General features: G+C 40.7%; 1 protein-coding gene across 1 annotated transcript; it reads left to right on the forward strand.

The window, feature by feature from the left end:
- The first annotated feature begins 341 nt into the window (after positions 1-341).
- Positions 342-16,365, forward strand: LOC133971554 (myosin-4-like). Its single transcript, XM_062408963.1, has 39 exons — positions 342-545; positions 759-902; positions 2,142-2,298; positions 2,383-2,410; positions 2,694-2,802; positions 2,883-2,975; positions 3,062-3,125; positions 3,203-3,301; positions 4,022-4,125; positions 4,210-4,348; positions 4,473-4,591; positions 6,310-6,459; positions 6,539-6,709; positions 6,787-7,093; positions 7,352-7,428; positions 7,758-7,845; positions 7,923-8,040; positions 8,125-8,248; positions 8,328-8,464; positions 9,617-9,872; positions 9,963-10,205; positions 10,285-10,461; positions 10,546-10,691; positions 10,773-10,863; positions 10,954-11,343; positions 11,428-11,554; positions 11,651-11,769; positions 11,856-12,052; positions 12,137-12,320; positions 13,061-13,226; positions 13,312-13,436; positions 13,508-13,816; positions 13,911-14,114; positions 14,973-15,098; positions 15,181-15,351; positions 15,448-15,552; positions 15,656-15,751; positions 15,848-15,979; positions 16,069-16,365. The coding sequence occupies exons 1-39, from the start codon at positions 342-344 to the stop codon at positions 16,087-16,089; spliced, it is 5,817 nt and encodes a 1,938-aa protein (XP_062264947.1). The 3' UTR covers positions 16,090-16,365.
- Positions 16,366-16,431: the final 66 nt, after the last annotated feature.

Consider the following 16,431-nt stretch of genomic DNA (forward strand, 5'->3'; position numbering starts at 1 on the left):
GAGGAGCAGCAGGTCTGTGTAACTCTACCGGTGCATGCCCATGTAAAGGAAGCAGAGTTCACACCAAGGACAGTGGTGACGAATAAAAAGGGACACTGCTATTGTTACTGCTGCATAACCCCGACGGTTAGTGCACGATCCTTCAGCGCATCTGAGCTACTGAGCAGGATTATTCTCTCTGATTCACTCTAAAAAAGAAAACTCTTCTTTCAAACTTTACTCCTGAGCTTTGTTGGTGAGTATCACTTCCTCCTGGATTAAATACCAAACACTATTTAAACACAGAAGCATGAAAGTGATGCTGAGGGTGTGTTTTTCTGTCTTTGGCTCAGGAGGACAACATGATTGCAGACGGGGAAATGGCAATCTTCGGGCCCGCTGCCCAGTTCCTTCGCAAGTCTGAGCAGGAGAGGATAGAGGTTCAGAATCGTCCGTTTGACGGCAAGACGATGTGCTACGCCAGCGATGACAAGGAGCTGTACGTCAAGGCTAAGATCCAGGACAGGGTGGACGGCAAATTCACTGTCAAGACTGAGGACAACAGAGTGGGTGGATTGAAGTGATGAAAAATTCACCTTTTAATAGACACTGAACTTGAAAATGGCTCCTTGAAGCTTGAACTGCTGCTTTACTCTTCAAATATTTACTTTTATATTCATTAGTTTGTGAAAATAAAAATGTGTGTGACCTTTTTTCACTGTATGCAGGCTAATGGAGCTCTGACCTTCACTCTCTGTTTTACCCTCTCTGTTTTCCAGACTTTAACGGTCAGGGAAGACCAGGTGTTTCCAATGAACCCCCCGAAGTTCGATAAGATCGAGGACATGGTGATGATGACGCACCTCAACGAGCCTGCGGTGCTGTTCAACCTGAAGGAGCGCTACGCAGCCTGGATGATCTATGTGAGTCACACAAGGAACATGGATGAAGCTAGTCAGATGGACACAGTTTAACAACAATTAAAAATCAAAGCCAGCTGTCAATTTTTGTTTAGATCATGTGGAAAAAGTGACAACCTACTCAACTCTGCTGATCTGTCGGAAAAAAATGCACAAAACACATAGAAGTCCATTATATAATATATTTTTAAGGATTTGCTTAGTATTTTTGAAATGTGAATGTGAATAAAAAAAATGTTTTTAATGAAAACTTAAATCATTGTAAGATACATAAATATACTGTTCAGATTGGATATTTTTAACTGCTGTTTTCAGTTACAGCAATATCTGGAAGTTAAACGTTCCAAATCCTCCTGTTTAGAAAAAAAAATTAATCAGTTGAGGATAATAAAACGGTTTTGTACTTTGCCAAACTATAGTAGTAGGTGATCCAGTGACGTGAGAAAAATAAGTGGTTGTGATTTTTATATATGTACTTTTAAGACACAGGTTTAAAAGCTTGTAGCATTTTCTTAATGCAAAAATGTATCAAATGGTGACTATCTTGGCTGATCCCATCCGTGTCTGCATTTTCCACTTTTCGATATCTCCGTTTTCAGCCATGGTAACTCTGACATCTCTTCTTTCAATAATCCTCGGCCTACAACAAACCAAAACAAAAAATTGATGATTTATCGTGTATTGGTGTTAATGTAGGGAGGCAGGAGCAGATGCATGGCTGGCCTGAAGCCTTTATGGAGCCCAGAGAATTATTTTATTTTGGGGGACTCAGTACAGCAAATACTATTAATATTTATCAATGCTTAATCATTTGCACACCTAGTATCACTCTTAGGTGTGCAGCTATGTTCCTCCGACAGTGGCAGAAGGAGTAAACATTAGCTAGCCGGATACAAAAGCAGGATATTTTGAGTGCTCTTGAGCCCCCTCTAGTGGCCACAGAGGGGGCTCTAGAGCGGTTAGAACCCTTCCATGCTTCATCCTGTGTTTGCATAGAAGGGTACTAACTTTGATGGTTTCTATGGTGTAAGGTGATGACAGAGATGTTGGTAGATATCGTTTTGTTTGTGCCTTTGTGTAACCCCACACAAGATGTCGATATTGATTACAAAATTTGGTCATGAAAAACAAGGTCCAACAAAATTATTTGATGATCACATCGTGGACCCATTGTGTCACATTAAAGAAAAATCATAGACTTTTCTGAGATTTCATTAATGTCAGCGTGTGTTTTCCATGCAGACCTACTCTGGACTCTTCTGTGTGACCGTCAACCCTTACAAATGGCTGCCGGTCTACAACCCAGAGGTGGTGAAGGCCTACAGAGGGAAGAAGAGGATGGAGGTTCCCCCTCACATCTTCGCCTTGTCTGATAACGCCTACCAGGCAATGCTGACCGGTACGATTACAGCACAAAAGTTCAAAGAACGGAACTTGAGAGTTTTCATCAGCAGGTAACTGTATCTCATTTTGTGTCCCGCAGATCGTGAGAATCAGTCTATACTCATTACGTAAGTAGAACACAGGTTGTGAAAATTGACAGCTCAATCTAGAACGTTGCGATGGGAGTCTCCGCCAAGGCTAATACTTTATAATCGCGATGTTAAAGCAAGTGGTAAAATAAATCCTGGATACGCCCCTTTGTTCGGATCAATGAAAGCATTTAACAGGGTCTTTCTTTTTTCTCATTCTTCCATCAAGTTTCAAAATCTGTTCAGTAGTTTAAGAGTTATCCTATGACAAACCAACCAATAGACAGGGGTGAAGACATAACCTCTCTGTGCTTTTGCTCAGTGGAGAATCCGGTGCAGGCAAGACGGTCAACACCAAACGTGTCATTCAGTACTTTGCGACAATCGCAGTGTCTGCAGACAAGAAGAAGGAGATGAGCAGTAAGCTGAAGGTGAGCTCACGGAGGGTTTTCAGTTGTGGGTTTCTCAGAGGGCCCACAAGCGTCAGATTGAAAGGTTTCCTCTTCAACAGGGAACTCTGGAGGATCAAATCATCAGTGCCAACCCTCTGCTTGAGGCTTTTGGGAACGCCAAGACTGTGAGGAATGACAACTCCTCTCGCTTTGTGAGTGACTCTGAAGGACTTCATTAAGATTTGATTTACCAGCAGTTTATTCACAACAGACAGTAACCCATCACTTGTTTTGATAGGGTAAATTCATTCGAATACACTTTGGCACGACTGGAAAACTGGCATCTGCAGATATTGAGACGTGTAAGTTTATATATATTGAAATTCATTGAAAATGCTGTGACAAGATAAAGTTACATTTTTCAGTGTCTTTCTTAAAGATCTGCTGGAGAAATCGAGAGTGACATTTCAGCTGGTGGCCGAGAGGAGTTATCACATCTTCTATCAGCTCACTTGCAACAAGAAGCCGGAACTTATCGGTACTCTGATGATTCTTCTTGCTTTGTTAGATTCTTTTTCTTATATTTAGACAGATGCAGAAATAAATACTCCTATGATGTAGTATTAGAGCCATATTGAAGAGGAAAAATTGAGTTTGAGAATACAATCTTAATATTACAAGGATTAGAATGTTATTGATAATAATAATACTAATAATAATAATTAAAAAAAGAATTATATGTTTATATTTATTCGTAAATAACCATCAATAAACATAGTTTCTTGCACTCTCTTTTCTAATTTTACACGTATGTGCTGATGTGACAACAATAAAGGCTAGGCAGTTGTATTTCTTAGCATATTTCATTCCAAGAGGTAGATTTAAAGTGCTCTATAGAGACTTTATAAATTGAACTGAAAAAGCACAATAAGATAAAAAGAGCAACAAAAAAATAAGATTGCAAAGAGCAACAGTAAAGGGTGGAAGCGTTGATAAGGTAAAAGAAATACAAAGGAAAAATCTGCATACAATTTGTAAAAACAAGATAGAGGAGTATAATCATAAGTCAGATTGATTTAAAAATGTAAAATAGTCAAATAGAATGAAATAAAAAAGTTTTGAAGGCACAAAAAGGTTTTCAATACGGATTGGGAAGGATCGGACATTGCTAAAAAAAGTGTTTCCTTTAATTGGCCCTAATTCTCTAAATCTGAAGTTGTGATGCGAAGAGATTTTAATTACATTTCTTTCACTGAAGATCTGCTACTCATCACCACCAACCCCTACGACTTTGCCTTCATCAGTCAGGGGGAAATCAGTGTGAAGAGCATCAACGACGCAGATGAGTTAATAGCTACAGACGTGAGTTGACTCAGTGAAAGCACACCGAGCTTCCACTGCCTTTTCAGTTCATTTAGAAATTAGATTTTTCATTTTCTTACATAGGAAGCCATTGATATTCTGGGTTTCACTGCTGAGGAGAAAATGTCCATTTATAAGCTGACTGGCGCTGTGATGCATTACGGGAACATGAAGTTTAAGCAGAAGCCGCGGGAGGAGCAGGCGGAGCCCGACGACACCGAGGGTGAGGATTATCCATCAAAGCTTCTACAGCACTGTCATGCAAATCCAGGGAAAAAAGGCACAAATGAAGAGATAAATACTAAACTATGGCTTTTTGTCCGTTTTCTTTTTTTCTTTCACTGCAGAAGCTGATAAGGCAGCGTATCTGATGGGCCTGAACTCTGCTGATCTGCTCAAAAACCTCTGTTATCCCAGAGTTAAGGTCGGAAATGAATATGTTACCAAAAGTCAAAATGTGCAGCAGGTGAGACTGACACCGAAAATCTTTAAGTCGTGTTCATGTTTCTCACTCAACCATTGTGATCTGATGCATTAGAGCCTCTGGTTTTTATTGTATAATCAAAATGAAATACAGTACTGAGGTCCTACAGATACAACTGTTTGACCAATCACAAATCAATAGTGATTTCACCCTGTGTTTAAGAGCATTGAATGACAAATGGAAATCCAACTTTTCAGAGACTTGAGCACTTGAACAAACGTCGCTGTGATAGGAACTGTACCGAAAATGACAGAAACCGTATTAAAGCAACAATTATTGGACTTTTTCCTTCAGCCCACACTCCATCCACTAACAGGGAGGGTGTTTGACCTTTACTACATTCAGCCACCAGGGGGCCATCAAGATGCTTTGGCTCCACTTTTGGGAAGCTGCCATGTTCTTCATCCAAATTATTTTACGTGTTTATAAGATATTAAAGGTTCATAGTGTAGAATTTTGTGAGATCTAGTGGTGAAGTTGCATGTTGCAGCTGAATACCCTTCACCTCTGCCTCCCTTTTCAAACATGAAAGAAAACCTGAGGTTGCCTTCCGTTGTCATAAAAACTCATAGGTTTTTAGTTTGTCTAGTCTGGGCTACTAAAAAAAAAGATGGTGGCCTCCTTACAGAGGAGCCGCTCCTGATGTTAATAGATAGTATTTAAATATAAAGGGCCCATTCTAGATTAATGAAAACCACTATTTGTCATATTTAGATGGTTAGACACCAGTGATCAATTTCGTATTGATTATTTTACATAAATTTTTTTCCAATTGATCCCTTTCACCTACATTTTACAAACTGGACCTTTCCACATGGTTGTGTAGTGATTATAAGCAGTTCAGTGTCACTGAGACAGAACAGTGAAGTGTTTCAGTGTTTGACTCTTTAGGTGGATTTTTAGACTTTTTAATGGCAATGTTAAGTCCCAAGGAATCAATACAACTGATGATGTGTTTGATATATTAAAGAACACACTGATATATGGAAATATTGCTACCGTCCATCCTGGCAAAGTACAACAGGATGTCTACCAAGGCCTGAGACAACAGAGTCACTGATTGCAAACAGTTCGCCCCTAATTCTAGATATCTAAACACTGTATTCAAGTTTAATGGTAATTTTTCCACTTACTGACAAGGTCCTTCACAGTTAAATATCTTATAATAATATTGCTTTGATGAATACATTCCCTCCTTGTTGGAGGTAGTTATAGAAAAAGATGTGACACTAACAAAGTTTTTACGAAAGATAAGATTAGTAGTAAAATTAATAATGTTAAACCTTGAGAAATAGGACTAATAATAAGGATAAAAATATCAAATATGTGAACATTTTAAGTGAAAATCCAATCAAAAAGCAGCATAGTTAAGGGTATAGTTCACAGAAAAATGTAAATTCTTTCATGATATACTCACTACTATGCTGATGGAGGGTAGGGTGAAATGCTTGAGTCCACAAAACACTTTTGGAGTTTCAGGGGTAAACAGTGTAGCAGCCGAATCCAAAACAATTGAAGTAAATGGCGAACAATTCTTCAAACATTCAAAACAAGAGACACTACAATTACTACATTTTATGTAGATGCAGATGAACATAGGGTCAAGAGTCAAATGGAAGGGTCACCATTTCTTTCTAAATCCAATGTGCAGAGACAAATGTGTAACTGTCCGAGTACTTTTTAACTTTCCCTCCTTTCAGGTGCACAACTCCGTTGGCGCTCTCGCAAAGTCCGTGTACGAGAAGATGTTTCTGTGGATGGTGATACGCATCAACCAGCAGCTGGACACAAAACAACCCAGACAACATTTCATCGGCGTTCTCGACATCGCCGGCTTCGAGATTTTTGACGTGAGTGTTTAAAATGTGTTTTTATTTTTCTTCTCACTGAATAATGAATGTAAATGTGCTGTTCATGGTTTTTCTTTAGTACAACAGCTTAGAGCAACTCTGCATTAATTTCACCAACGAAAAGCTGCAACAGTTTTTCAACCACCACATGTTTGTGCTGGAGCAAGAAGAATACAAAAAGGAAGGGATTGATTGGGAGTTCATTGACTTCGGTATGGACCTGGCAGCCTGCATCGAGCTTATTGAAAAGGTATTGTATAATTAAACTCTTAAAATATTGGAATTAAATTCAGCATCTGTTGAAATAAAAATGGTTTTGTTTCTCAGCCGATGGGGATCTTCTCCATTCTCGAGGAGGAGTGCATGTTCCCAAAATCTTCAGACATGTCCTTCAAGAACAAACTCTATGACCAACACCTTGGTAAGAACAGCTGCTTCCTGAAGCCAAAAGCAGTGAAAGGGAAGCCGGAGGCCCACTTCACCCTGATGCACTACGCCGGCACTGTGGACTACAACATCACCGGGTGGCTGGACAAGAACAAAGACCCGCTGAATGAGTCCGTGGTACAGCTTTACCAGAAGTCATCAGTCAAAATAATGGTCTTGTTCTACGCAAGCTTCTCCGGATCAGACGGTAACATTGTTGTTTTACTGACTGTGTACGATTCTCCCCTCAAACTGTTCTGGTGAGATTTTATTCATAACTTTTATGAATTCTGCTTTATTATGCTTATGTAGAAAAGGGGACAAAGTTAGTTTACAGAAGGAGAGCAAGTAAAGTGGTGATTTCTGCTTATCAATGCATACAGCGAAACATACAAAATCTAAATAATCCATCAAAGCTAAACACTGCTGAGTGTTTTATTTTGAAACGCATCGTAATGTTCAGTAGATGCAGCTGCAGGAGGAACCAAGAAAGGAACCAAGAAGAAGGGAGCCTCTTTCCAAACTGTGTCGGCTCTGTTCAGGGTGAGACAAACATAGAATTACTACAGTAACATGTCCTCACATATTCTTCGAAACCGAAAACTGAACAAATTTAAAACTAAACAAAACATTTTGAAGGTCTGTGGTACTTGTATTGCTTTCCACACATTATGTATAAGCATAAGGAAATGTGTTTATTGGATTTCTTGCATTACTGAAGTGGCATTAATCTTCTCATCTAACTCTTAATCCCAAAGTGAATACATGTTTCCCTAAGTGTTGTACGATTCCTTAAGAGACAAAAATATGTCTGAACAGTAGAAATTTACAATAAATGAGAAACAGCAGTTTATGTCTTGTTATTCTTACAGGAGAATCTAGGGAAGCTTATGACCAATCTGAGAACAACTCATCCTCACTTTGTGCGATGTTTGATCCCAAATGAGACAAAAACTCCAGGTAGTTTTGATCATCTTTTCATTTCTAGATATACATCCGAAAAAGAACTGCATAAATCAAAATAACCATCATCACAGGTTCTATGGAAAACCAACTGGTTATCCACCAGCTCCGCTGTAACGGCGTGCTGGAGGGCATCCGCATCTGCAGGAAAGGATTTCCAAGCAGGATTCACTATGGTGACTTCAAGCAGAGGTAAATGTTATCATAATCATTCATATTGAAATATTTCGCAATGTTTGGTCTCATGCTCAGTCAGGCCTTTTATTCCTCCTACAGATACAGGATTCTGAACGCCAGTGCTGTTCCTGAGGGACAGTTTATGGATAACAAAAAAGCTGCAGAGAAACTGTTGGGCTCAATCGATGTGGATCACACCCAGTACAAGTTTGGACACACTAAGGTTTTCTCTTGATATAGAACACTGGTTAAATGTCATGAGTGAATGAGCTGTACAGACAAATAATTACCTGTAATTTCAGGTGTTTTTTAAAGCCGGTCTGCTGGGAGCTTTAGAGGAGATGAGAGATGAGCGCTTGGCCCAAGTTGTGATGTCCACTCAGGCTCTGTGTCGTGGTTACCTGGTCAGGCTGGAGTACCAGAAGATGATTGCCAGAAAGTAAAAAGTCTCACTGATTTAAAAAGCTACTTTACTTGTTGACATTTAGAAATAAAAAGTCCAATGTAACTGCTACAATGGTTGATAATGTAAAATAGCTTATTCAAAATATAATAATAGATAAGATAAACTAAAGCTCCTTATTAGCTCCATTGATGACATTTTGTAATTACTGTTTGAAGGAAATCCGAAACTGAAACTCGGATATCTGCAAAATTCCCTGGAGGAACAGCACCCACCAGAAATGTTTATGTAACCCTCAGCCATTCATAGACTGTGAAAAAGATGGCTGACATTTCACCACTTTATCCAACAGGCCAAAAAATTAAGCCAAATTAGTCACCATCTTGCACTTCTTAATGTCAATCTATCCAGTAGTAATAGTGAAGAGGTGGTGTCAACATCCTGCAAATGAACACTTGCTTGACTCTCACATAATAATTTATGCCTATTTATTTTGGCATCAAATAACTTTATTTATTATTATAATCAAATTTATCCAAAAACTGAACCCTTGATCATACATCAAATAGAGCATCTTTGGGGGAAAAAAAATGTTTTTTAGGTCTGGCCCATCACTATCAGCCAGGTTTGGCTTCACTTTTGGTTGCTACCATGTCGTTCATGTTTAAATACAGTCTATACCCTCAGCCAGATTCTGCTTTGAGCCATAATATCATACTTACAGGCTCATTACAGCAATGTTAATGTATTCAAGTTTAGTAGGTAGTCTGTAATATCTATCATGTCCACCAATACGTTGAAGCATCACCACTTCAAAATCTGAATGGAATTTCCCGTTGATATTAGAAGACACCTGCTGAACTCATTAGCATGTTTACATGCTAGATCAAGATGTGACCATGCTAAACTTTCTAAACATCTTTCAGGTCGCACTGTCTTTGTGAAAATTCTACTACTCATATTAATGTCAGCATTTAAAAGCACCATTCTGCCATAAGAACATACCTCAAAAAGCTGCTAGCTAGCATGTTAATACTATAGAATGCCTTGTTCAAGCAAAATACGAGATTTAATTTTAGATGAGGTCAATTATTCCAATAAGGCGACATCCAAAATGTGCAATAACAACAATGAAACCATACGAGCGGCAACTTGCAGATCAAACTTATTCAAGTCTTATTTTGACAGGGAGGCGATCTACACCATACAGTATAATTTCCGTTCCTTCATGAACGTAAAACACTGGCCATGGATGAAGCTGTATTTTAAACTCAAACCTCTTCTGAAGAGTGCTGAGGCTGAGAAGGAAATGGCCCAAATGAAGGTTGATTTCGTAAAACTCAAGGAGGATCTGGCCAAGTCAGATAACCGGAGGAGGGAGCTTGAAGAGAAAATGGTCTCCATTGTACAAGAGAGGAACGATCTCCTACTGCAAGTCCAAGCAGTAAGTTATACCACAGAGCGATAGTTAACACTGTTGGGGGCGAGTGGGTTGTGTTCAGCTGTAAGATTTTACGCCCAATTTTTACATCAGGAGGCAGACAACCTGCAGGATGCAGAGGAGAGATGTGAAGGACTCATCAAAAGCAAGATCCAGTTTGAAGCCAAACTGAAGGAGGTGACAGAGAGATTGGAGGATGAGGAAGAGATAAACTCTGAGCTGACGGCAAAGAAGAGAAAACTGGAGGATGAGTCATCAGAGCTGAAGAGAGACATAGATGACTTGGAGCTCACCTTAGCCAAAGTGGAGAAGGAGAAACATGCTGTGGAAAACAAGGTCAGGTTGTGTTGGTTAATGCTGTTATGTCAACATACTGGAGGACAACAGTCACATTGGTTTTAATTTATGGTTGTAGGTGAAAAACCTTTGTGAGGAAATCATGAGACAGGATGAGAACATCACCAAACTGTCCAAAGAGAAGCGAGCCCTGCAGGAGGCTCATCAGCAAACACTGGAAGACCTGCAGTCAGAGGAGGAGAAAATCAATGCTCTGACCAAAGCAAAAACCAAACTAGAACAGCAGGTAGATGAGGTGAGTAACACGGTAAAAGCCCTGAGATGTAAAACGTATTTGCTTCAGTAAAGATGCATGTGTTGAGAAGATTTGTGTTTTTAGCTGGAGGGTTCACTGGAACAAGAGAAGAAGGTCCGAGCGGATCTGGAGAGGGCCAAGAGGAAGATGGAGGGCGATCTGAAACTTGCCCAGGAGTCAATTATGGATTTGGAAAATGAGAAACAGCAGCTGGATGAGAAGCTAAAAAAGTAAGTTACCATGGTTTAGTTGATAGATATAATAAAAGTTGGGTGGGGTACCCCAAATGAGCAATGAGCTTCACTTCACAGGAAAGACTTTGAGTTTTCACAGCTACAGATGAAGATAGAAGATGAACAAGCTCTCGGCACACAGCTGCAGAAGAAAATAAAAGAGCTCCAGGTCAAGTATCAATTATTGACTTGGGTTTGAAATGATATTACAAAGCTAAATTACTTCTATGAACACGTTGTTATAACATTGTGTCTTCAGGCCCGGATTGAGGAGCTGGAAGAAGAAATTGAAGCCGAACGTTCAGCTCGAGCCAAAGTTGAGAAGCAGAGGTCGGATCTGTCCAGGGAGCTGGAGGAGATCACCGAGCGCCTGGAGGAGGCCGGGGGAGCCACCACTGCTCAGTCCGAGATGAACAAGAAGCGGGAAGCTGAGTTTCTCAAACTACGCAGGGAGCTGGAGGAGTGTTCGCTGCGGCACGACGCAACCTCGGCTGCCCTGCGTAAGAAACATGCAGACAGCGTGGCTGAGCTGGGAGAGCAGCTAGATAACGTCCAGAGGGTCAGGCAGAAACTGGACAAGGACAAGAGCGAGTTAAGACTGGAGATTGATGACCTATCAAGCAACATGGAAACCATGGCTAAAGCAAAGGTTGGTTATTATATTCATCATTTTTTAAATGTTTATTTTCATTTGAGACATAACAAATTAATATTCTCTTTTTCAAATTCAAAGATAAATTTGGAGAAAATGTGCCGTTCACTTGAAGATCATCTGAATGAGGTTAAGACCAAAGAGGAGGAGCGTCAGAGACTCATAAATGACCTTTCAAGTCAAAATGCTCGGCTGCAGACGGAAAATGGTACTGAATTTGATCTGATCGGATTTATAAAGTCAGTAGTAGTCACAGATATTTATAGATTAACTGGCTCTAATTTAACTGACACTTATCATCCAGGTGAAATGTCTCGCCAGCTTGAAGAAAAGGACTCCTTAATGTCGCAGCTAACTCGAGGAAAGCAAGCTTCCATTCAGCAGATCGAGGAGCTGAAAAGATTTAATGAGGAGGAGGTGAAGGTATGTTTCGGCAAAAAGAGTCAAAGTTGGTTGCCGTTTGAAGATGGAGCTCAGAGTTAATGTTTGGTTCTGTAATTTCTGTTAAGGCTAAAAACGCACTGGCTCATAGTTTGCAATCAGCTCGACACGACTGTGAGCTGCTGAGAGAGCAGTACGAGGAGGAGCAGGAGGCCAAAGCGGAGCTGCACCGCTGCCTCTCCAAGGCAAACTCCGAGGTGGCTCAGTGGAGAGTTAAGTACGAGACCGACGCCATCCAACGCACTGAGGAGCTTGAGGAGGCAAAGTAAGTTCAACCACGTTGGTCTAAAAAGGGACATAATCTCATCTGACCTCATGATGCGATAAACCATGTCTTTTTTTCCCTCAGGAAGAAGCTGGCTCTGCGTCTACAGGATGCGGAGGAAGCTGTGGAGGAGGTGAACGCCAAATGTTCCTCTCTGGAGAAGACCAAGCAGCGGCTGCAGGGAGAGGTGGAGGACTTGATGGTGGACGCTGAGAGGTCCAACGCTGCTGCTGCTGCCTTGGACAAGAGGCAGAGAAATTTTGACAAGGTTTGAAATGACCAACCACTCATTTTTGTAGTCCTTGTAAAACCTAAACAAACCATCTGAGTCAGGCATTGTAACTCCCTTATTCTTAGCTAGGTAAGCTTTGTGAGGTCAATATGACACAGTGCAGTCGAGAAGAACCATGTTAAGGGTGTTTACTCCCATGGGCCACTAGAGGCAGCATTTAGTGCTTTACACATTTGAATAAGCTACAAAAATTACATTTGTGCAAAATTAGATCCACAATCATTGGTTTGGCTAAAGCAGCCATGCAAGATATATTTATTGCTATAAATCCTGTACATTGTTAAGTCCTCAAAAATATAATACCATTGTGTATTTGCAAGAATAGTAAACATAAGAACGCATATCTCTGACAAGAACCAACAGTCCCTTTAAATCATACCCTAGATGATCTGTATCATAACAGGGACCAGAAGCTGCATTCACTTCTTGCCTGCATATCAATGTTCAGGCATCTAGCGACTCAGAATTATCTGTGTAATATTGTTACTCCTACCTGCTGAGTCTCGGCCAGATTTCTCTGGGAAAGAATGTTTTCAACTTCAATAGAAATTGCCTACTTAAAATAATCAAGTGAGGCTATTCATGACAATGTGACATATTTTTGGTCTGGATAATACTGATAGTCATTCCTTTTGCACCAGTATACACCAGACCAGGCTGTCAAGCATTCAAAACAAAAAGTTTTAAATATTCAACTGTTCAATATCTTCTCATAGGTTGTGGCTGAGTGGAAGCAGAAATACGAGGAAGGTCAAGCTGAGCTAGAGTCATCCCTTAAAGAGCTGCGTTCTTTGGGTACAGAGAACTTCAAGATGAAAAATGCCTTTGAAGAGTGCATCGAACAACTGGAGACCCTCAAACGGGAAAATAAAAACCTGCAACGTATATATAAACACTCTTTTTTATCTACAGTAATGCCGTTTCAATCGTCTTTCTGTGGAATCGCCATATTTTCCTTCTGTTGCAGAGGAAATCATGGATCTCACAGAACAGTTGGGAGAAACAGGGAAAATCGTGCATGAGCTGGAGAAATCCAAAAAACAGGCTGAGCAAGAGAAGTCAGAGGCTCAGACTGCTCTGGAGGAGGCAGAGGTAGGTAGAAGAAGAAGTACAGAAGTCATATATATTTTAACATTTAAACTGCATGTTCCTTTTAAACTAAGGCCTCCATGGAGCACGAGGAATCCAAGATCCTGCGAATCCAACTTGAGCTGAACCAGGTAAAGTCCGAGGTGGACAAGAAGATCGCAGAGAAGGACGAAGAGATGGATCAGCTGAAGAGAAACAGCCAACGAATTATTGACTCGATGCAAAGTAATCTGGATGCTGAGGTGCGGAGCAGGAACGACGCCCTGAGAGTGAAGAAGAAGATGGAGGGAGACCTGAATGAGATGGAGATCCAGCTGAGCCATGCCAACAGGCAGGCGGCCGAGGCCCAGAAACAACTGAGGAACATTCAAGTTCAGCTCAAAGTGAGTTGAACATAAGAACCTGTACGAAGTGAGCAACATGTTTCCATGTTTGACACATACACCAGAAAGACACTGTTTTACTTTGACTGTGCAGGAAGTTCAGATTCACCTTGACGACGTCCAGAGAAACAACGATGACATGAAGGAGCAGGTTGCCATGTCTGAGCGCAGGAGCAACCTGATGCAGGCGGAAATGGAGGAAATCCGAGCGGCTCTGGAGCAAACAGAGAGGAGCCGCAAGTTAGCGGAGCAGGAGCTGCTGGACGCCAGTGAGAGAGTCCAGCTCCTTCACTCACAGGTTCAAATCTACTCTTACTTTTAAAAAGGTTTTCTTTCGTTTTCACTTCTAATGCCTTTTGGACGGTGAGGATTTGTTATAATACATAGTTTTTTAATGGCCACACGTTTTAATGATCTAAATTGTTGTTGACTTTATCGTAGAATGAGCCCATATCTAAATACTTTATAATTACATTGGGAGTGAGCCCTCCCTACGAAGGTTATGTTTTTTACAGTAGCCCAGACCGGACAAACTAAACATCTTTTTATGACAACGAGAGGCTATCACAGGTTCTCTGTCATGATTTGAACTGGAGGGTGAGGTGAGGGGTATTTAGCTGCAGCATGCAAAGTTACCACTAGATGTCGCTAAATTCTACACAATGAACCTTTAAAACCAATTGCCAGCCATTGCTTGTGGCTGACACTAACAAGGATGGAGCAGCATGAAGAGAAAAATATTTTACAGCTGAACCAGCGACGAATTCCAGGCTTTGTTGTATTTCTTGTTCAAATGATAATGTATTAATATGTCAGATGACATTTTATCTTTTGGTATTATGACCCCAGAACATTTATCTTTGGCAAAGTTGCTGCACATAAATTCTCCGGAAACTAAAGTTTCTGGTATGTTTGGTGAAAAAGTACCTAATGTGACAATATGTCTGCTGTTGTTTTAAAAGTCTACTTCACCAAAGATCAGCAGGTGGTGCATTTAAACTCTCAGAGCCACTTTAAGGCCTTTCTCACAGTTTCAAGACCTTAGATTAACTTAGATGTACATATTTCATTTCGCTATATAAAACATGGAAAAAAAGAAACCTTAAAATCTCTATGTTTCAGTACTCTAAAGTCAAATAAATCGAATCTTTTACAGAACACCAGCCTCCTCAACAGTCGCAAGAAGTTGGAGTCTGATCTGTCTCAGATCCAGGGCGAGATGGATGATAGCGTCCAAGCTGCCAGGAACGCTGAGGAGAAAGCCAAGAAGGCCATCACTGACGTAAGAGCTCTGTGTAGGTTTTCTGTTTATTTCGACTTGTCAAAATGCCGAAATCTGCTCACCATTGGAGTCCATGTTCCAGGCCGCCATGATGGCTGAGGAGCTGAAGAAGGAGCAGGACACCAGCGCTCATCTAGAGAGGATGAAGAAGAACATGGAGGCGACGGTGAAAGACTTGCAGCAGCGACTTGATGAGGCCGAGAGCCTGGCCCTGAAGGGTGGGAAGAAGCAACTCCAAAAACTGGAAGCAAGGGTAATGGATTCAAATCACAAAAAAACTAACCCAGAATGACTGTCTCTTGTTTTATCAATAAAATCCATGAAGGAAATATTGTCAACTCTGTTGCAGGTTCGAGAACTCGAGAACGAGCTTGAAGCAGAGCAACGACACGGATCAGATGCTGTGAAGGGTGTTCGCAAACTGGAGCGTAAGATGAAGGAGGTCACCTATCAGGTAAACTAATTGAAAATCTGTTTTTCCTCTTCGGAAAAAAGGTGTGTGAAGTTTCAGTTGTTCATCAGATGTAACGTATGTATTTTATGTCATCAAATACCAGTCTGATGAAGACAAGAAAAACCTGCTGAGACTCCAGGAGCTGGTTGACAAACTCCAGCTGAAGGTCAAAGTGTACAAGAGGCAGGCTGAAGAAGCTGTGAGTGTCTTTTGAATTCAGTCAAAGCCTCGGCTGAAGAAACATTTACTGTGACATGTGGAGATGTTTATGAGTGGCTTGTTTGGTGTCTGACAGGAGGCGCAGGCCAACACTCACCTGACTAAGCTGAGGAAGGTTCAGCATGAGCTGGAAGAGGCTGAAGAGCGCGCCGACATCGCAGAGTCCCAGATCAATAAAATGAAGGTCAAGAATCGGGAAATGGGAAAAGTAAGTCAGTCAGCTTCTAGTAACATAATACGAAATGTTGATAGACGTATTAACTTCTCTTTTGTCTTTCTCACTTTCTCCTTTATCAGGCAAAAGACAGCGGAGAGTAGTCGTGATACGCTGTTGTAGGGAAGACAACGTCTGCTGTGTCTCTGAAGCTAGTATGCAACATACTCTTAACCCTAATATGTGTTCATTTTTGTATTTAAAGCCACAATGTGAATAATTTATTGTGATCCGACAGTTTTGTTAAGGTTTCCATTCCATTCGTCTCCGCTGCCTACCTGTCACTTAGCACTGTTGTGTTGCTTTGAACCCGAGAGGATACCAAAGCAGGAAACTGTCAAATTGTACACAGTGTGGCATTAAATATGAAGTAGTGTACAATGATGATTAGCATCTGGAGTTGACTGCATTGTATTATTTTGTGGTAGTTGATGTATGTTGCCTTA

Source organism: Platichthys flesus, chromosome 16 (genome assembly GCF_949316205.1).
Source record: "Platichthys flesus chromosome 16, fPlaFle2.1, whole genome shotgun sequence".
Lineage (NCBI taxonomy): Eukaryota > Metazoa > Chordata > Actinopteri > Pleuronectiformes > Pleuronectidae > Platichthys > Platichthys flesus.